Source organism: Peromyscus eremicus, chromosome 9 (assembly GCF_949786415.1).
Source record: "Peromyscus eremicus chromosome 9, PerEre_H2_v1, whole genome shotgun sequence".
NCBI lineage: Eukaryota > Metazoa > Chordata > Mammalia > Rodentia > Cricetidae > Peromyscus > Peromyscus eremicus.
Genome location: NC_081425.1, coordinates 105497879 through 105520312, shown reverse-complemented (window position 1 = coordinate 105520312; position 22434 = coordinate 105497879). Strand labels below are relative to the sequence as shown.

The following is a 22434-nucleotide window of genomic DNA, read 5'->3' as shown; positions in this document are numbered from 1 at the left end:
AATTAAGATCACAAGGTATATGCTATAACATTTTCATTTAAAATTATTCAAGATTCCTAATTATCTGCATTTGCATTAAGAAAGTTTTATCTCTAGAGCACTTGAAGCCATGATCTATTGTGAGTTTAAGGCAATTGTATATTTAATTTGCTTTGAATTTTTAGTGTTGAAAAACTAAGTTCCAGTAGAATTAGAGAAGAATTTCAGATTTCCCATTTTCTTAGTCTCTTATTTTCTTCAAAACATTGGTGCAAGGTTATGTACAAGCCGAGTTCTTAATAACTATCGATGACCCAGCAAATTACTATGTTCAGCAACCACCACTGAGTTTGTTAATAACTTAGTGATTTTTTTTTTTTAAAGGCTGGCCTGGGCTCCTTATTCTCTTGTCTCAGCCTCCTGGCTGCTGGCATGACAGGCTATTAGCAACACACACTACTCATTCTTAAACTCCGTGTTTTTTCCAATCATATACACCTCATTTCTTGAGTTCCCTAGCACCTCATTTTTACTTTGCACATTCTTGTCAGGCACAGCCCACAGTATTTGCATTTCTAACATGCAGTCTTCCCTTCTTCCTGTTTACATGGAGTGTTCACACATTTTGTTATCCAAATTTTCCTTTCCTAAGCAAGCTTTTAAATTGGGAGAATAATTTTGGCACCCTGAAGAGTCTGGAGCAACAACAGAATCTATCTTGTTGCTTTGCCTGGTACCGGCATTGCTATTTTTACCAGCCAGTGTGCGGCCAGCTGTGGAGTAGCAGTGCGGGCAGCGGGCAGACGGCTTCCTCTCCTGTCTTTTCTCCTTTCCCTTTTCTTTTCCAAGGAAGACTATTTCCTTTTATGCACTAACTATTCCAAGTGTGTGAGTTTTGCTTTCTGGCTGACTGCATAAGCTGCCTGCTGCTTTGTTTCCAAGCAGACATGATGCTTAGCAAGCTTAGCCAGCCGTGAGCAGTAAGGACAAGGGAGTCATCACATGCTCACCCTGCCTTCAACTCTGTTTTGTAAAACATGAACACTATCCCTTGCAGTTTTTTTTCCATCTCATCTCTAACTGGAGCACAGAGTTGGTGAATGAGAGGAGTATTCCAGATTTTTTCCCCTACAGCATGATGTTATGCTTATTTGATTAGGGAATCATACATGTGTCTCTGAAGAATGTATCTTCATGGGAATGGAGATCCATGGGAACCTCTGCTAGTGTGTTCGCTCCCAGAAGTCCACAAGTCTGTGTCTGGACATTTTAGTTAAGGATAGGTAAACTCTTCAGGTGTTAGGCTGTGTTCACCCATTTACTGATTCATTTGCCCATTTATCGAGTATTCCTCAGGAGTCAGATTGTGTTTTAAATGCTAAGATCATTGTGAAAGGGACACACGCTTTTCCGCTCAAGGCGTTTTCAGTGTAGTGATGAATGAGAGCATTAAAATCCCATCATGCAATAGTTCATAAACTGCGATACCAACAGTGCAGTGATCTTGGTGTTGACTCCATGACTATGTATATGGCCTTCTGACAGTATCTGGATGATGTGTGAACAGTACTCCCTTCCTGATGATATTCCATGCCTCTAAACCCACAGAAACATTAGCACTCAATGTGTCAAATTACTTAAGCAAAATTTCTTAAGAAAATTTGAGAGGGCAGTTTAGACATATTCCAGTGAAGACTGTCTATAACAGTGTATCCCAACTTAAATCATCCCCAGGTCCCTGAAATTCTGCCATCAGAAGCAAAACACAGAATGTTAGTATAAGACCCAGTGAAATGAAAATAATCAGACACGGAGTGTAAACAGCTCTGTTGGCCTTAAAAGGAATGATAAGGCTAATTAATACCCAATTGCAAGAAAAGTCCAAAACGCTCCCAGCTTTATATTTCATCATATATGAAATATTTCATCAACTTCTACATATCAGCTTTTCATCTTAGCTCAGAGTCTCTCAGTTTGTGAATAGTTCTTTTGTATGTCCAAATAAGCTATCATCTTAAAAAAATAAAAATACATAAAAAAATGACATTTTTTTTCTTTTTAAGAAATTGTAACCCAGGTTGCCCTCAAACTGATGGTCTTCCTGACTCAGGCCCCTGAATAGTGGGGCGTTAATTTTGACACCCTCTTAAGTCACTGGCCAGTACTTTGTATTTGTCTGTGTTTTGTAAACCCAGACTAATCATGTTGTGTTAATATTGGCAGAATATGGTCAAAAAGTTGTAACCTCCCAGAAACTCTCCTTCCTTTATTTGCTTCAGAGAGGCCCTGTTTGCCTGGCTGACCAATGAGCTAGCTGCAATTGCAGAAAGCAGCCAAACATGCAGGAGACCCTTCCTTTGCCCACCTTGAGACCCGAGAGATTCATGGCCAGCCTACAACCCTGGGCTGTGAGCCCAAGTGCAAAGCCCTGCAGCTGGCCCCTTTCCCCAGGTTTCGGATGTGTTTTGAGAAGTGCTGGGTTCAGAGCTGTGTCTGAGGCTTGTCCTGTCCCTGCTCTTTTTTTTTGGTTTTTCAAGACAGGGTTTCTCTGTGTAGCTTTGCGCCTTTCCTGGAACTCACTTGTTAGCCCAGGCTGGCCTCGAACTCACAGAGATCCGCCTGGCTCTGCCTCCCGAGTGCTGGGATTAAAGGCGTGCGCCACCACTGCCCGGCCCTGTCCCTGCTCTTGGGTGCAGGTACCATGATGGACACTCAGTTGGGCTGAACTTGACCCCCCCTGCCATTCCAACCATGACCTTGGTTACACTTACCTTGTCTTCTCTCAGGTGCCTCACTCCTGATGCAGAAGCCCGTCCAGATATTGTAGAAGTTAGTTCCATGATCTCAGATGTGATGATGAAATATTTAGACACCTTATCCACATCCCAGCTGGCCTTGGAGAAGAAACTGGAGAGGGAGCGGAGGCGCACACAGAGATATTTTATGGAAGCCAACAGGAATGCTGTTACATGTCACCATGAGCTGGCTCTGCTGTCTCAGGTAAGTAGAAAACTCTTGGTCCCACATGAGGCCTACTAATAGTCTGTCTGGTTCTTCATGTTTGTCTTAAGGAAAAATTGCCGACAATAAGGAAAATAGTCAAAAAGCAAAGTATTTCCTCATCATATAGTTACATATTTGTATCCATTATTATATTCTACAAATGAGTTTAAATAATTCAGAATTACTGATCTTCCACAGAACTGATCCGTAATGTATTGTGTACTGTGAAACCAGATCATCAGGATGCACTCTTAGAAAGTCATCATGTTAAGCTAATGGTCTCTGTGTGTAGCACCTCGTGCTTATAAGTATTTGTTTTCCTTAGTCATCTTGTCGCACTTGAGGATAAACATGTATGTTCACTCAGAGAAGAGTACCATTTGTCTTTCTACTTTTCTTACTGGTCTGTGTAGCCTCTCTGCTTGCTGCCTGTGTATGCCTTGTTGAATGAAGCCTCAACTCCCAATACTTCTGGGTTTTTCTTTCCAGAACTATTTTGGTATCTAAGTGTTTCTCAGAGTACAGCTTGGAGGAGTCCAGAGCTTCGCTTGGGCTCCTGGTGGCTGGCAATGCTTTTGCTCTGTCCTACCTCCCTTTCCTGGACCTTGGCAGTGCACTGAGTCTTCAGACACTCCTCAGAAGTGCTGCTCCTGTCCTGAGGGTGGGTCTCAGTACGACAGGATCATAAGGCTCATTCTTGGTCGTCATGTCTGGTCATTGGTTCCTTCCCACCATCCCAAAGACTTGCTCTATGTGAGGAAATGAGACAAAGAGTCAGTCTCAGGGAACAGACCACACTGACTCCTGGAGTAACGGCATTTCAGAGAACCCTGTTCTAGAGAGAAAGAAAACACCGCTCTAGAGTATGCATGTCTTGAGGTACTCAAGAATCTTAAACTTGAGTACTCCATGCTTTTCTTTTCTGGGGAGACTCATCCTCATTACTTTAACTGCTGAGCCCAGCTGTGGCTTCAAGGCTGATCTACGTTGGCTTTCTAATGGAGCTGTGGATCTCACTGAGCCCCAGGCTGGGAGCAGGGCTCACCTTGTTTATTATTTTCCTCCTGACTGCATAAAATCAGAGAGCAGTATGAAACACACCCTTCCACGCACATTTTATGTTTTAGTAGATTAAGATGCAAGAGATTTAGCTGTTTCTCTCCATCTTAGTACGAGCTTGGAGGCTGGTATTAAGCTCTGCACTGCAATGCTCCAGCTGGATCCCAGGTGGATATGAAAGGGTCATTTTTCATTAGGTTCATGTGGTGGTGGGAGGGGTTCATTTAAAATCGAACAAGAGGAATCCTCTTATCTTCAGCAAAACACCTTGAGAGAGATCATTTTATATATTTATTATCACTTCTAAGCTTTAAAAATTTATCTGTGGAAAATCTCAAATATATCAGCAAACCATTTCCTCCACACAGCCTGGAGCTCCAGCACTTGGCTGCTCAGAGCTAATCTCTGTCATTTCTGTACCGTCTGCTTCCCAAGCCTCATCTGTCTCAGATCACTCAGCAAATCCCCAATGCCACACGGTTTTACTCATCAATGTATCCTTACATATTTGGAGACTGGGTTCAGCTGGAGACATCAGACTCTCAGGCCATGGCTAGAAAAACAGGGCAATCGGTGAAGCCAAAGAAAGGGGTTTTGAGGAAGCATTTACCAGCTTCAGAGAATATTGGAATTAAAAATTTAATGTGTTCAAATCTATAGCACAACTTCAAAAGTCAGAGTACAATTGAAAGATTGGTTTTACTTACATATGAGTACGGGAGTAATTCTTCTATTTAACTGTAAGCATGATTTTTTTTTTTTTGAAGAATTTATATCTTGAAGGGACTGTAGATCTGTGATGTAAGAGTTCTCTGAAATTACCGACCCATGTGACCTGCAGTTAGGCAGTACTTTTCACATAAGCATTGCAGTAGCACATTGTCTGTCAGAAAGACAAAATACCCAGGACTTATTGCTGATAAAGAAGATAGGGAGCCAGGGCAATGACTCAGCAGTCAAGAGAACCTGGCTGCTCTCTCAGAGGACCAGAGTTCGATTCCCAGCACCCATGTAGTAGCTCACAACCACCTGTAATTCCAGTACCAGAGGATCCAAGGCCCCACTCTGGTGTCTGTGAGTACTGTCCGCATGGGGTACACAGATATATAGTCATGCAAAACCCCACACAGATAAAAATAACAAATAAATAAAATGTTCAATTTTTTTTAATTATTATTTTAAAAAGGAGGAACAGGGTTGGAGAGATGTCGGTAAAGTGCTTACCTTGTGAGCTTGAGGATCTGAGTTCAATCCTGGTACTGCTGAGTGACTTCTCCTGGGGGAAAGGAAAAGTGTCTATGCATTCCAGAGAGGGCACCGACAGAGAGCATAGCAGAGAAATGATTCCCCCAGAGTTTGACTTGACAAGCCAATGCGTTTATCGGGGTTACTTACAGGAGTATAGATGAGGGGTTACTTAGAAATGCAGGCATGGTTCCCACGCAGCTGTGGCACCAAAGGGCCCCCCAGCATGGGTGACAAGTCAGGACAGCTGCTCCCTTGGAGTTCTCTGTGTGACTTGCAGGTGACTTGGCTGGTGGGAGAGTTTCCTCTTCCCAGCATCCATCTTACTGTTTCTGTCATCTGGAAATCTTGTTAACTTCGGGAACTTCTTGCTATTTGTGAGCTATTTATTCCCTCTTTCTGGAGGGGATGTTTTAGTTCAGAGAAAATCAAAGCATAGCAAATATTCACATAACATAAAAGACCAAACCTGCCAGTCAGGGACTGCTCGATGGCTGGGGTGAAGACACTTGCTTCCCCAGTTTGTTAACTTGAGAGTGATCCCTAGCACCCATGTAGAGTCAGATGTAGAGAACTGAACCCACAAAACTGTTCTCTGGTTTTCGTATGTGTACCATGGTACCCTACTGAGGCCCACACACGCATCATGCACAGATAAACACACAATAACAACAACAGCAACAGTAAAACTCTGCAGATACCATGGCAAATTATTGTAATCCCAACACTAGTAAGGTGGAGAAAGGCGAATCACTGAGGCTCACTGTCCAGCCAGCCTAGCCTGCTTGCTCAACTCCAGTCCTGTAAGACACCCTGCCTCAAAAAATAAGATGGGGCCACTCAGATTCAGTAGGTAGAGGTGCTTCACTCCAAGCATGATGACTGGGAATCCCAGGGACATACATGGTAGGAGGGGAGAAGTGACTTCTATAAGTTTTCCTCTTACCTCCATGTGCATACCGTGGCATACACACATGGACACACACACACACACACACACACACACACACACACACACACATGGGCACACACACACATGTGGGTACACACACACAAAAACAAACAATACATTAATATGAGAAAAGGAATGACCTAGGTTGTTCTCTAGCCTCCACACACATGAACACACATGCACACCTGTACACACCCACACATAACCAAACACACACCAACAATTTAAAAAGAAAGAAAAGAAAAGATTGCTTTGTTCCTAATTGTCTTGGCTCATGCCCTGGCTCTGTGGCATATGACTTAAGATGGCATCAGTTCTATCCAATGTGCAGGCCTGTGTTGGAAGGAGGGCTTTAGTCTGCAGCTGGCTTGTCCACGTGGCGGTTCTGCAGTAAGCAGTGCATGCCAGTCATGTGGATAGACATAGTCACTGGGTCCCTAATCCAGCACAAGGTGCCTCGTGGGGTTTTCAGTCTTTATGGACCATCGAGAGACAGTTGACTTCAAACCTAGCTTCTGTGACTGCCTTAAAAACACAGAAGTTCTCTCCTTGTACTATCTTAAGCACACTAATAATCTTTCCCTTTCAAAAGCAATCAAATACTAAGAGGAAAACACAGCTTTATTAAAGAACCAACAAGAACAATATAGTGCATCTTATCAAAAGAAAATGAGCAGCTAGTCTGCATTACTCTCACTAGGCACCAATTTTTATTATGACTATTATTATCTTTTCATTGACTTCTTTATTTGTTTTTATTCTATTTTAATTAAAAATTTCAATTAGCATCTGCAGAATTGAGTTTTATTATGGCACTTCTAAACTATCTTTTTTATTGGTTCTCTTCCCTCACTTCTCTTTGTTCCATTACCCCTGGTGCCCTTCGACCTCCCCCAACAGCCTCCTTTGTGCTTCCTGGTTATGTAGGTCCTTTGCCCTCTCCATTATTATTTCCACTTATGTTTTATGCTGTCTCTGCTCTCCTCAAGCAATGTTATGATTGTTCCAAGTATGAGGAAGACTGTTTCAGAGCAGCTAATACCAATAACGCAGCCACAGAACTCATTATGAATGAGCACTAAAGGGAGGAAAAATTAGTGGACCACTGCAGATCCACACGCCTGGAGGGAGATGTGTGGTGAATTGGTGGAATGCTGTAGATTGGTGGGTTAGCTGATAACCGACAGGAAACATCACAGACTTCCATCTCAGGGGGCATGTGCTGTTTATCCCCATACTTTAGCTTATTTTTGATTATGGAAATTTTCATAATAGGCTGCTAAAGATGAGTACAAATATATATTTCTAAAGAGCCAAGGAAGCTTCATTAATGAACTCCGTTCCTGCTGGGTACTGCAGTTACCTACTATGAAAGTGAAGCAAGGCATTCCCTTTAACTTCTGAAATTCCAGATGAGAACTGATACAGGGAGCTGTTAAGAATGAGAATAAATTAGACTAGAATAAGGTACAGGCTTCACTCCAATGTCTGACAATGAGAGGTATATGGGGGTGCATCAGAGACTGTGACTGCCACATCTTGTTTGGGGTTCTGGCACTGTTCACAATGCATTGAGCCCGCAATCATGACCCTGTGGGGAATTATTTTAGACCTGAGACAGAACATCAATGTAGGAATTGTAAAGAAGACTTTGCTTAGTTCTTCCCCACCAAATAGGAGGCAGGCATTAGTGCTGGGGTTGCAGATGTGCATGCATCCAGGACGCCAGGCTCAGCCTTCAGTGTGGGTGCCGGGGATCTGAACTCAGGTCCTCATATCTGTGGAGAGCATATTAGCAACTATGACTGTACATCTTATTTCATGGGAGTTTGGGTAGTAGTTAGGCATGCGGATTTGTCACTTGATTTGAGCCTCCATCCCTGCTGGTTGCAGCCACAGGTAGGCATAGCCTCTGTTGACTCTGTCTGTCTCTGAGGACCTAAACATACTGTTTCCATTTTGAGAGTTCTGTTCTCCATCTCCTCTTGCCAAGATGGCAGCTGGGTACAGGAGGAGGCTGAGGAAGGCTTATGCCAGTGGGAAGGCAGGGCCCTCTGGCTGCCTGGGGTGACCCCTACTGATATTCATTGCTGTAAACCTATTTCTATGGTTTGGGGACATTGACCTGTCTTTGTTAAATGTTTGTGTCCTATGTGCTCATGATCCTTGAAGCCCCATCTCCAGCATGGGGTTCGCTATTTCTGCCCCTCTTCTGAGACTTGACTGTTGTAGGAAGACTTTTTGTCCCACCCACCAACTTCCAAATAACCACACCAAGACTTATTATTAATTATAAATGCTCAGCTGATAGCTCAGTTTGTCACTCAGTAGCTCTTATAACTTAAATTAACCCACATTTCTATCAACCCTCTGTCACATGGCTCAGTACCTTTTTTCAGTATGGCAAGTTCATCTCCTGCTTTCTCTCTGTCTCCTTGGGACTCCCAAGACTCTTCCTCATTTCCTTCGTGCTCTTTTTTTTTGTCTGTCAGTCCTGCCTGACTTCTAGCTGTCTAACTATTGGCCAGTCAGCTTCTTTATTAAACCAATCACAGTGACCTATATTCACACAGAGTAAAGGAATATTCCACAGACTGTGACTTCTTTGGTGACATCCATAGTCTCAGTGAGACACATGAGAGTTTGGGATGCCTCTCTATGCTACACACATGCCATGGGGATCTCACTGGAAGCAGGAGGCACTAATTCAGTCCTGCCAACTCAGGTACCTCCCATTCTTCCACCTTTCCTGCCCCAGATGCCTGCCATTCAGTTATCCTTTCAGCCAGGACCCATGAAGGGCCCCCTAGGTGCCAGCCAATATTGGAGGCAGCAGTGTTACCCCAGTGAAAAAAGCAAACTAGGCCTCTGCCCTTGTGGGCCATTTGATAAGTGTCCAGAATAACCATGTGGTCTGCAGCATTGCAGTGGGCCCTGGGCTGCTCTCAAGTGGCCTGCCTTCTCTGACTGCAACCAGACTTTCCTCAAACCCTTTCTGTATTTCTACTAACACCCAACTCTAGTCTTTGGGTTCAGATGTGCTGGAGCAGCTGAGAGGAGTAAAGTCAGGGTCACTTGCAGCTAACCTGTCACTGTCCTCTATCTCCTGTCTTCCTCGAGGTCCAGAATTTTCCCATGACTCTCTGACAGAGCCACCTCCCTCTGTCACAGCCAGTTCTAGTTCCAAGCATCCTTCACCTCACTGTCCTTGACTCTGTGGTGGCAGCATCAAAGCTTGGTCTCAGCAGTGTAAGAGCTTTGGGATGGGGGAGTGCATACGCCATTCTAAGACAACAACATGCCTCACCGTATGTCACAGTCACAACCTCAAACCGATGTGTCTGAACTGAGCGTCACCTCAGCCAGACATCCACCTATAGCTAACAGGCACATAGCTGTGGTAAGCCTCATGATATAATTGGGCAGGGTCTATAGAGGACCATGAGGAACACAAGCAATAGAACGTGCATATATTATAGAAGGGGTTCTTTAGCTTGGCTTACACAGGAAGGTCTGGGTAATCTAACAACGGTTGTCTGTATGCTGGAGAGGCTCAGAGACTGCAGCTTCCCAGTCCACAGGGCTCGAAGCCTAAGCATTCCCAGTCTGGCACTAAAGGGCAATACTTCAGCCAGGATGCCACCTCTGTACTATCTATCTACCAGGGACCAGGGGCCACTAGAACACACACCAGGGGAACATGTAGTAGGCAATAATTTCTGCTTACCACTGTGACTTTGGATGGAGTAGACATTTAAAGTGTGGTCACTAAGGTTCTCACTACTCTGTGCAGCACAGGCCTGCACCAGCAGACTCTTGAAGAACTGCCTTGTATGTCCGAGGGAGCAGGCCAGGCCATCATAAGGACAGGAGTGGGAGGACCAGGATGGTACTGCAGCTGCTGTCCACTGTAGACGTCCTCCTTGCTGGGAAGGAGCACAGTTGTGCATAAAAAGCTGTGTCCACATACAGACTCAATCGGTTCCATCCACCCTATCTAGGATTTGTCTCCCTCTCTGTCTCTCTTCACATGCTTACCCAAATTATCATTCACAAAACAAACCCATACACTTGATTTTGGCAAATTACTCTATAGTTAAGATGATGATTAAGTGATCCTAGAAAAGATTCAGCTTTTAGTGAATTAAAGACGTTTATCTTAATGTGATACAGTCCGACAGTTTAAATATGTCACACAGAGCATCATCTTAAATTCCACCCTTGGAGAACAGAGCAGCTGATGTACTGCTTAGCAGCAAAGATCATTTTTAAATCACAAGTCTTTCACAAACTCACATCATGATAGGATTCTGATAATAGCTTTCTAATAGAGCCTGTTCTATGTTCTTAGAAAACTTTATTGACAGAGGTTTGATTTTTTCCCCTTAAATTCGCAGATATCTTTACAGTTGGGTGCTTAAATTGAAGTGTATGCAAGCATCTGGATGCTCTTTTTTTCTGTGTGTACTTGGATTTTAAAAGTGTGCTATTTATTTATCCATTTTGCCTTGTTTTGATTGTACCATATGTCATTCACAAATGCTGAGCCTGCCACTAAAAGCTTGTGCTTACAACCCTCTGCTAAGAGATTAAATTAAGCCATGCAGAAAATAATGTATTTTAAAAGGACAGTGTTTTGCTGGACAATTTTGCTTTTATAGTCTGGTTAATTGCTAACTGAATTTCTCCCAAGACCTCGAAAATGCAACAAGCAATGGTATAAGGAAAGAAATATCAGAAATCAGGAAATCTCAGCTTGTTGGGAAATGTTTTTTGCTTATTAGGTTTTAAGAAAACAACAGTGTTTCACCAGCTCTACTCTCCCCAAATAGATAAAATTCTCTCATCCACTTTGCGAACTCCCCCTTTCAAATCAACATTGTTTACATATGCATAGTGTTATGTTTAAGTGCTGAGCCTAATGACTTTTGACATATACAATCATTAATACACACACACACACACACACACACACACACACACACACACACACACACAAAATTCTGTGCACATCCCCCTGAAAGCTCCCTCACATCACCTTAGGTGACTCCTACCTGGGGCTGAGGCTGGAGGTTAGTGGTAGACTTCATATACATCTAACATGTACATTCTAGCCATGCCTGTAACAGTTCTCCATCTTATGCATATTAGTTCTATTTACATTAGGTTGTGTCTCAACTCCCATTATCTTTCTCAATTGGTTTTTTATTTATACATTTAAATATATTGTATATTAGATACACACTATATTTTAACATACAGTACCTATGTGTGCGGATTAAATACATGCCACATTTTATTGTCGTGATGCTGAATACTTATTTCCAAAATTGGAATGCTAATCAAAACTGCAACAAACTTTTTCACATGAGACATTTTGTGGATATGTTTCTATTTCTTTTAGGTAATACCTAGGTATTATTTCATGTATTTTAATACCTAGGTATTACCTAAGTAGTTGTTTGGTTTACTACAAAAGAGACTCCTAGCTTTCCAACATTATACTGTTTAACACTCTCTAGAGCAGGATACAGAATACGGTGGTTTGCATGAAATTCCAGCCTAAGTCTCAGACGTTGAATACTTAATCCCTAATTGGTGGTTATTTGGGGAGAGTTAGGAGGTATGGCTTTACTGAAGAGGGTGCATCACTGGGGGATCCTGCCTGTGGATCAAGCGTGGGCTCTGAGCTGTTTCTGCTGGCGCCATGCCTTTGCTCCACCATCCTGGGACTCGAACCCTCTGAACCCATAAGCCCAATTAATACTTTCTTTTGTAAGCTGCCTTGGTCATGGGGTTTTGTCACAACAACAGGAGTGTAAGTAAGACGCGGTGGTTCTGATTGTGGTGTCTTAGCTGATGTCTGTGTCTCTGGTGTCCGAGGTGTTTTGTTTTTCCTTTAGCCTTGGTGTCTCCTTTGTGCCTTTAGTGTGTGTTTTCCTGGCAGTCAGTGCTGCCAAGCTCTGACTCCTGCTTGGTTATGTGTCTGTGTGTGTGTGTGCATGTTTGTGTGTGTGCTAAGGTGTCTGTTCAAACAGTTTGTTCATTATTCTGTTAGATTACTAGTCTGTTATTTTAATTTTTTACCTTTTCATGTATTTTAATACTAGCTTTTTGTTAAGGATGTTTTATAAAAATTCATAACCTGTGGTATACCTACTCACTTATTAATATTTTTTGAGGCATAGAAAAGTTGTAATTTTGATGGATACCAACTTATTTATTTAGTTTTTATTTACTTAGCCTTTAATGATTTCTACATTCTAGTAAAGAAAACATTTTGCCTATCTCATGGTTGAAAAAGTAAGCTTTCGGGGAGGACTATAGGCCTTGAATTATTATTCTCATTTAAAATAAAATTTAATTTTGTATGCAAAAAGTAAGCTTTCTTATTTTGAAAATATATCAATATATTTATTATTTATGTACTTATATAAATATATTTAAATAAATATGTATTTTATATTTAGATCAATGATCCATTTTAATTTCACTTCATGTACATAATAATGAAGATACCATTTTTTCCATGTGACTATGCAGCTCTTCCACATCATTTTTAAAAATTTTAACGACAGTGTGTGTGTAAAATCATTTGACAAAAGTGAATAACTATTTCTGAGCTCTGTGTGGCTTCATTGATCTGTTTACTCATTCATTGACCAATTATCATTATCTGTTTTAAATATTATAAAGTTGACACTTCTTTGAAGTGCAAATTTATCTTGATTTGAAAGATATGCAGCGTGGAATGTTTGAAATGAGAAAATGCATTTCCATGTGGTTGCTGTCTGTCTCTGCTCTCAGGAGTTTCCAGGACACGTCGGTTGTTGTACTCCAGTGGAGCCTGTGGGCTGGAGCCTGTGGGCTGTCTTTCCTCCCGGTTCAAGCCCTGCCTCTGAGTATGCACTAGGAAACTAGTGTTGGAACTGGGCTGTGTGAGGCCTCCAGCTTGGTTGCTCTTTGTCAACTTTGGTTTGGATGGTGTGGGTCTATTGGGTTTCAGTGTTAGCTTTTTTATGTTGTTTTTTCTTTTAGATTATATACAGAGTAATGGGTTCACCGTGGAATCTTCACTACATATTTTAGTTTTGTTCACCCTCCTCCGCTCACCCTGGCTTTCTCCACTCTCCTCCTCATGCTGGCTCCCTGCTCCCACCTCCCTCTTCTTCATCACATATATTGATCCTGTTGCTCTCAATTTTTTTCTCTCCCCAACCCTTCTTGAAAACCTCCTTTCTCCCCTCAGTGACACCCCTCAAGTTAAATGACGCATATACCCCCAAACAAGACACAAATACAAAACATGAAGTCCAGAATCCGCATAGGAGAGAGGCGTGTGGTATTTACCTTTCTGGGGATCTGGAATATTTATCTGAATTTCCAGTTCCAGCCGTTTGCATACAAATATCAGTTCTTGAGGTTACACCATGTGCTGTTAGAGCCCTTTTCACAAAATCTTTGCCTATGCTCACACCTTGAAGTGTTTTCTCTGTGTCTCTTAGCAGTGTTGGTGTTCCAGGTTTTAGATTAAAGTCTTGAATACATTTTGAATTGATTTTTGTGTGGGCTAAGAGACTTGAATCTAGCTTCATTCCTCTGCATGTTGATGTACAGTTTCCCAGAACCATTTTCTCAAGAGTCTGTCTTTTTTCCCCCCAGTTTATGTTTTTGACAACTTTATCAAAGAGTAAATGGCTGGAGCTGTCTTTACTCCTGGCTCCTCTGGTCTATTCCGTTAGTCTACCTGTCTGTTCTTACACCAGTACCATGCTGTTTTTGTCATAGTGGTTATGGAATATAATTTGAAGCCAAGCATTGTAATACCTCCAGTACCAGTACTTTTTTTTCTGTTTATAATTGCTCTGTCCTTTCATGGTCCTTCAGTTTCCAAATGGATTCTTGGATTTTTTTTTCTAGTCCAGTGAAGAAAGCCATTGGAATTTTGATGGAGATTGAGTTGAATCTGTACACTATTTTTCATTAAGATAGCTTTCCCCACAGTGTTAGTTCTGCTAGTCTATGAGCATGAAGCATTTTTTCCATCTTCCAGTTTCTTCGTCAGCTTCTTCCTCCAGTGTCTTAAGGAGTTTATGGTTGGATCCAGCCAGCGTCGGCAGCAGTGTGCAGCCGGGGACAACTGCTAGCTTTTTGTGGAGACCCTAGTTGACCCCTTTTCAGTTTTCTGTATCTCTTTCTTTTATTTTTCTATTGGTGTTTTGTCTTTTCTTTCTTTTTTAAATCTTTCCTCTCACAGATAATGGCTTCTCATCTGCTCTCTAAACCAGAACCACCTCTGACTGCTTTAGAATGGGTTTGTAAGTTTCTTTAAAAGATCAGAGTACAGATTTGATTTTTAAACTCTGTTGTAATATTAATCATACCTTTGCAATATTTTAAATCCATCTTTAGTTTCACTTATTCAGCAAAATTTATGGATCATTTATTGTTTTTCTGAAGACCATAGTGCTCTCCTGACAAAATATTTGATACGACAAAGGCTTCGTGTTCTGCAGTGAGGGAGAGAGTAGGTAGAGAGGAATCTGCAGGTCATTACAGCAGCATATTTTAAATCAAAGTACGTCCACCTCCTTACCATCTCTCCCAGCTTATGTATGTTCTGAAAGAGTGTCTCTCCAATATTGAGAATTCCCTGTCATCAGGATTTACAGATGCAGTTCTAGAAACTGGTTTACAGCCGAGCTGGTTCTGGACTAGCCAAACCTCCTGAAGTCTGGAGTCACCTGACTCAGAACTCACAGCCTTACTCTACTCTTCCATGGCTCAAAGAAAAGTGTCTTTAAAAATAATTATGTGTGTGCACATGCCATGTCACATGTGTGGAGGTCAGAGAACAGCTTGTGAGAGTGGATTCTTTCCTTCTACCTGGTAGAATCTAGGGATTGAGGTCAGATCATCAGGCTTGGCAAGGCCTTTACTTACTGATCCTTCCCACTGACTTTATAATTTCCATTTATGATTTTTTTTCTTTTTTTTGTTTTTTTTTGAGGCTCTGCCTCCTGAGTGCTGGGATTAAAGGCATGCGCCCATTTATGATTTTTTATTGATACCTGTTCTTAAGACAGATGAAACCATTGCTGCAGGCTTTGCAGATGCTCACATCTAATTGTACTGATGCAATATGAAAATGTCAATGTGTCTTATGGTGTTGTGAATTGGACCCATTGCCTCAATAATGCTAGGCAAGAACTTTGTCACTTATTTATACCCACAAACCTCTTTTCAGCATTGATTGGATAGAGTCCTTAGAAGGATTGACATGCCAAGTGTGGTCTTTACATACAATGGGAGCTGATAACTTATTCAGACTGATGTGGTCAAGAGCACAAAGCCAAAAGTGAAGTGTTGATTTCTAGGACAGTGTCTACTGATAACAGTTGAGGAAACTTACAAGAAGCACAATTCTGTGTGTTTGTTTAGGGGGAAAAAGAGGCCAGCACAGAAAATACTGAGTAAAAGTTGGGTCTTAGAAGATCTTCATAGGTTTGGAAGCAGGAACATTTTGCTCTGCAGAGACTACCCAAAACATACCCTGTCTAAGTTAGAAGAGCAGGCAGGACCCTAGATGTAGGAATTAACCCAAGATTGTCACAGCAGACTAGACATTGACTAGAAGACTAGTTATGGAAAATCAAATTAGAAGTGTGTTATGGAATATTATTTTAAGATGTGTTACATTTGTTTATGCTGTAGAACATTTGTTTTAATGATGCAAAGATGTGTTGCATTCATTTGTGTTACATTTGTTTAACTCTGTGAAGCTGTGTTACTTTGCCTGCCTAAAACACCTGATTGGTCTAATAAACAGCTGAACAGCCAATAGCAAGGCAGGAGAAAGGATAGGTGGGGCTGGCAGGTAGAGAATAAGTAGGAAAAGAGGCAAGAAGAGAAGGAGAAAGAAAAGAAGGGGCCAGCTACCCAGCCAGCCACAAAGTAAGAATGAAGGTAAGATTACAGAAGTAAGAAAATAAAAAAGCCCAGAGGCAAATTGTAGACTGGATATTTTAAGTTAAGAAAAGCTGACAAGAAATAAGCCAAGCTAAGGCCAGGCATTTATAAGAAAGAATAAGCCTCTGTGTGTGTTTTATTTGGGAACTGGGTGGTGGGCCCCCCAAAAGAGCCAAAAGAGCAAAGAGTAAAAGAGTAAATAACAACAACAGAAGTGTGTTTCTCCAACTGCATATTAACTTCCACAAAATGAAAGTTGGTGAACCTGAGGTAAAGAATGCTGAAAAGATCCATGGGGAAATGATAACAGACAGCAACTTGGGCAGGCAGATGCAGCAGAGAGATATCTTGTTTAGATGACATATGCACATGAATGCTGTCATGGATTTATTGACTCATGTACCATGAGATCTTGAGTTTTCTCCATCTACAAATTTCGCCACCAATGGATTCTGAACAACATGCTCCTTGAGCCCATTAGTGCTGCTTGAGTTGTAGGGAAATCTGTAAAAAATAAATGGGCAAACACATACCAGCCTTGCAGAAAGGCTTGCTTCACATTGAGCAGTTTAGTAAAGAAGTGAGGATGGACTTAGGAAAACAGAGTCTGCCGGATCACAGCATCACAGAGTGTGTCCTTCTCTCCTGCCTGGAGCCGTCCTCTTTTGTAGCTTCTCCTTTTGTGCCCCTGGCCTGTACCTTAGCTCTGCTAGCGATCTTCAGCCATGCAGCCTAAGCTGCTCTCCACACTTGCTGTGAATGGTCCCACCTGGTGAATGCCTTTGGTATTGTGAATTACGTGGGTAGTTTCTTGTTCATGTCATCTGCTTTGACAGCCCCAAGCTGCCAGCCTTTTGTGTCACTAAATGTTTTTACTTTTATTGAACCTGAGAAACATGTTACATGTGGTTTACTATACGGTGTAGCAGAATATTGAGACCTGGGCCAGATGAATGACTTAGGTGTGGTCTCAATGTAGACATACTTTCATTCTCTCAGGACTTTCTGGAGGAGTGTGTGTCCAGTTCTACAAGAGGGAAGGCAGAGTTGCTGGAGCCTTGAGTGACTGAGTCCTCATCACTGCTGTCCCTCATCTTGTAGGGGGTGTCGTTGCTCATTCCTCATGGCCTGGCTTTGTCTTATACTCATGTTCCTCCAAGAAATTCTTTCCTAACTGATGTGGGGATGAGTAGCTGCCATTGCAAATATTTGGGAAGAGACTCAAAGGGGAGAAATTTCTGGTAAATTTTCATCTGGGCTCTGTTCCTTAGATACAGTTAGGCCACCAGCTCTCTCAGGCCCTTGGTGTGGGCACTGCTGTCTCTGGTCTTTTGACAGATAGTTGATTTTAGTTTACTTCTTGGTGTTTATGGATTAAATGGGCCCAGCAGTGGGTGCATAGGTGGAATTACTGCTGTCACTTCTGCATGAAGTATTTGCAGTGGTATCTTAGACACATGTGCATTGTAACGTGTTGGGTCCTGCAAAGAAAAGAGAGGATGAGGTGGGTGCTGAAGACTCAGAATTCTCCTTCCAGGAAACCTTTGAGAAGGCAAGCCTGAGCAGCAGCAGCAGTGGGGCAGCCAGCCTGAAAAGTGAGCTTTCAGAGAGCGCGGAGTTGCCTGGGGAGGGCTTCCACAGTGCCCTGCAGTGTGGGAAGGAGGAGGACAGGACCTGTGAGGAGGTGCTGTCCGAGGACAACTTCCACCTGGAGAGTGTGGAGAAAGGTGAGTCGGCAGAGTGGTGAGGGCAGGCATGCACTGAGGACCTTCTGTTCTAAGTTCACCCCCTTCTTTTCTTTGCAGATGTGTATTCTGAGCTGGATGATGAGCTGGACATCTTGGACAACTGTAGCAGCTCCAGTTCAAGCCCTCTAAAGGAGTCTACATTTAGTAAGCTCACTGTACAAGTTTGTCATTGTGGGACTGCAGTGGTGTGGTCCTGAGAGTGAGAGAGTAGATGGAGCATAGGACTGCTGTCTCAGGTTCAGCATTCCTGTGGACAGCCAGAGGCCAACACCAGGCAAAGGGGTGCTTTTTCATTTTTATGGGCAAATGCAGGTTGTGACCAGGGAGCTGAAATGACTAGGTTGCAGACAGCCTGGGCCCCTTAGGAATGATGGACATGGCATTTCATCAGTCTGTGGGTTAGAGGAACTAGGAACTCATGGGAGAAATCAGCCAAGGTGTACCATAACTTTTGTGCAATTGTGTTCTCACTCATTGCTCTTGTTTCATCTCTGTCACTGATAAAACAACAACAAAGGCCACTTAGGGGGAGGAACAGCCTTTTTAGCTCACAGTTCCAGGATGGCATCCATCAGAGCAGGGAACAAGATGGCAGGAACTTAAAATAGTCACAGATGAGAGCAGAGCAAAGTGAGTGCGTACATGCTTGTGTTTGGCCCACTTTCTATACTCAATAGGCCAGGACCAAATCCAGGGAATGGCACCACCCACAGCAGGCAGGGCTTCCCATCTCAGTTAATCCAACTGAGAAAATCCCTCACAGGCATGCCCACAGGCCAACCCAATCTAAGGCAGTCCTCACTGAGACTCCTTTCCCAGCTGACTCTAGAATGCATCAAGTTAATAGATTAAACCAAATATCACAATTATATATTTATTGCATCTAAGTAAAATAAACATCTTAAATGTTTAGGACTATGAAAAATATGATGTGTAAAACCAGCCCAATATTAGTCTTAAATTGAAATAATAACAAAAAAATAAAAAAATTGAGGAATAGGAAAGAAAAGAAAATAATATATTTAGATAGAATTTAAATACTGTAAGGAAAAATGGGATCAAATCAACTTGGCAGGCATGAAACTGAAAGAAATGTTAAAATAGAAATGGAGAAAAAAATAAATCTCACTGAAGAGTGTGTTAACTGGATTTAAATTTTCTAACTAGAGAGACTTTAAATAAATGTGAAGTATAAATAATTCTGTCTGCTCAGTGATTATGCTATGAAAACCCCAGGAGAGAAGACAGAAAATAGCCTTGCTAAAGATCCACGTGGAGTTCCAAGGATTTAGCCATATTCCTTGTCTTTTCTATACTTAATGACTCCATCAAAACAGTGACTAGATCTTCCAGATTTTCAGGAACAATCACCATGACCAATTCTTTGTTCTATATTTCCTAAGAGTTCCTGCCTGGGAGACAAAGTGCCTTGATTTGTAGTTGGAGGATGATGGACACCATGCAGGAGAAATGAATGCTTCATGCATGTAAATGTGTAGCAAATCCTAGAAGAGCCTCTTTGGTTGGTGATGAGCATGTTGGTGTATATCCCTAGTCACAGCACTGGAGATGGGCGGCAAGGAGGCAGAAGGAGAGACAGGACCTCCACGTGGAGATGTCCGCACAAATGCTTGAAGATTAAAATGACACAGACATGCTGTTGTGCTTAATAACAGTTTTCTGTTTATCATCTTTCCTTTGGAAGAAAAAAACCATTATACAAACCAATCAAGTGCATGTTAATTTTTAACATTATATTTGAGCAAATACTTTCAAGAAAAATAGTGGTTACAGTGAAGGGCGGCTACCATGACAGTAGAGCCTGAGCAGTTGAAAAGAGGGTTGCTGGAGGCCAGGACACAGCTTGTGGCTGAGCACTGCCCGGGAACACACACCCAGCGGGGACTCTCCCAGCACTGGACACAAACCAAGGCAATATACAACAGCAGCAAAAGCCACAGTTTCTGGAGTGATAATTTACAGTTACTTCTATTTTCTCATTTTAGGTATTTTAAAGAGAAGTTTCAGTGCTTCGGGAAGAGAAAGGCATTCACAGGCCAGGTATGTCTGGAAGTGCGTTTAGTCTAGGCAGAGCTGAGCCACTTGGGGCTAAGTTACCCCATAACTGGCAGAAGTCACTGTGGACATATGGACATAGAAACTGTCAGCTTTCCCAGAGCCAGAGCCTAGGACTGCTTAGTGGTTTAGCATGCTGGAGAGTGCTAGGCCTCGGCTGGCCCTGGTGGGTCTGCCTTCTTCTAGTTCTGTGACAGCCAAACAATCCGTCTCTCTGAGCATAATCTGAGCCAAGGCAGTGGAATAGCCTTGCGCAGTGAGCTCACCTGAGGCCCTGGGTCCTTAGAACATGGGTGTGTGACTCAGTTCCATGGCAAAGGTGGGCAAGGTGAGGAAAGGGGACTTGGGGACACACCCTCCCTCCTAAGGATCCAGCCTGGATGTTGTGTTTGTGACTCCTGCTCAGACATATTTGGCATAACTCCTTTATACAACCACTGCCATCTTAAAAAGATGATGACACACAAACGCGCGCGCGTGCACGCTCACACACACACACACACACATTCTTTTTAAGAGAAAGGAGAACTTATTAGGGGACAATAACTTTTGGGGGTAAGAACTAAAACTAAACTATTAGATTTGGCCTTTGCAAGTCCCATGATCTTTGGGAGAATGGTTTGGGTGGCATTGGGGAAGCATGGCTGGGACCTCAAAGGCTGGCTGCAGTAATCTTGGAGCTCTAGAAGCAGAAATAGGTGCAGAATGTGAGTAGTGGCTGGGACAGTTAGCGTCAGGGAAAGAGCCTCCTGGAATCAACATAATGTCAGGGATGCCCGTGGAGAGGCAGTCTACAGGGAACACACAATCAGGAATTGTAGCTAGAGTTTTCCTGCCTGGCCCACAGTCAGGACAAATCTCTCTCACCTGCCTGTCCCACAGCTGCTCAGACCCAACCAAGTAAACACAGAGAGTTATATTGTTTACAAACTGTATGGCCATGGCAGGCTTCTTACTAACTGTTCTTATATCTTAAATTAATCCATTTCTATAAATCTATTCCTTGCCATGTGGCTCGTGGCTCACCGACATCTTCACATGCTGCTTGTCATGGCGGGGCTGGCAGTGTCTCTCTCTGCCTTCCTGTTCTCTCAATTCTCCTCTCTGTTAGTCCCGCCTATACTTCCTGCCTGGCTACTGGCCAATCAGTGTTTTATTTATTGACCAATCAGAGCAACACATTTGACATACAGACCATCCCACAGCAAGGGATGATTAATTTGAAAGAAATGGCACCAGAGAAATGTGGGGGGAGGGGCACAGCACTGGCTTTCTGTCTGCAGAGACAGAACCATACAATTAAGATCCTCAAATAGAGAGGAGGGGCCTACTTATGGGAAGATGTTCTCTGCCACTGCACAGAGGATGGCCTAGAGTCAGAGTACCCTCATCCAGGAGCACTCAGTACAGGGCTGGGGAAGATGAGCAGACGGCAGAGGGACACTCAGAGGCTGAGCACCCTTAATGCGGACGCACACCCAAGTGCCGATGCCAGCAAACTCTTACATACAGCTGGATGCCCCAGTTAAGAGGGCTTTACATAAAAATGGAAATTTCTACCAGATAAATTCGGACATCTTGAAAGCGCCAAATAATTGTAGCCTTGATTTCTAGAAGAATCCATGGGAACCTTCCTCATTTGTAATAGTTCTATTTGCGTCCAACCCTTTGGAGATAACAAAAAACATATGTTACATATTTCAAATCTTGAGGGGATTTTTTAAAATCTAGAAATTAGTTAAAATTTTTGTAACAAATTATATTAAATAGAGTTAGTAGATAGAAGTGCTGTGGGTTGTCTTTCTGTACTCTAAATATGTGTTGCTCCCATTGGTTAATAAGTAAAGCTGCTTTGGCCTATGACAAGGCAGAATAGAGCCAGGTGGGAAATCCAAGCAGTGATACAGGGAGAAGAGGGTGGAGTCGGGGAGTGGGCAGAGTCAGGGAGATGCCAGCGAGCTGCCCAAGAAGCAGAATGTGAAAGTACCGGTAAGCCACCAGCCACATGGTGGTACATAGATGAATAGAAATGGGTTAATTTAAGTGTAAGAGCTAGTTAGTAATAAGCCTGAACCACTGGCAGAGCATTTATAAGTAATATTAAGCCTTGGAGTCAATTATTTAAGAAATGGCTGCCAGGTATTTGGGAACAGGCAGGTGGGAGAGAAACTTCTGCCTACATAAACGTTCAACCAGAAGCAGAAGCACTATGGAGTAGTGTCTACCGGGTATTTATGAATCTGTGAATATGGCAAGTGGCCAGGACACCGAGGCTGGTGCTTCCCAAACTGTGTTCCAATATGGCCGAAGACTGACCTAAAAGCCCATTCCTGTAGCGGTGTCTCGTGTGTGGGACATGCTGTGTGACAAGCCCCCGCGAAGCACAGTGGGTTTAAGACAGGC

At 42.7% G+C, this 22434-nt stretch overlaps 1 protein-coding gene across 3 annotated transcripts in view; it reads left to right on the top strand.

Annotated features, from left to right (window-relative positions):
- The window catches only part of Nek10 (NIMA related kinase 10), a 196950-nt gene that overhangs the window by 125938 nt on the left and 48578 nt on the right, over positions 1–22434 (top strand). For all 3 annotated transcript variants that reach the window (XM_059274196.1, XM_059274195.1, XM_059274197.1), the window contains exons 26-29: positions 2766–2979; positions 17745–17934; positions 18013–18099; positions 19962–20016. In XM_059274196.1, coding sequence (XP_059130179.1) covers positions 2766–2979; positions 17745–17934; positions 18013–18099; positions 19962–20016 — 546 coding nt within the window. The remainder of the gene's footprint in view (positions 1–2765; positions 2980–17744; positions 17935–18012; positions 18100–19961; positions 20017–22434) is intronic.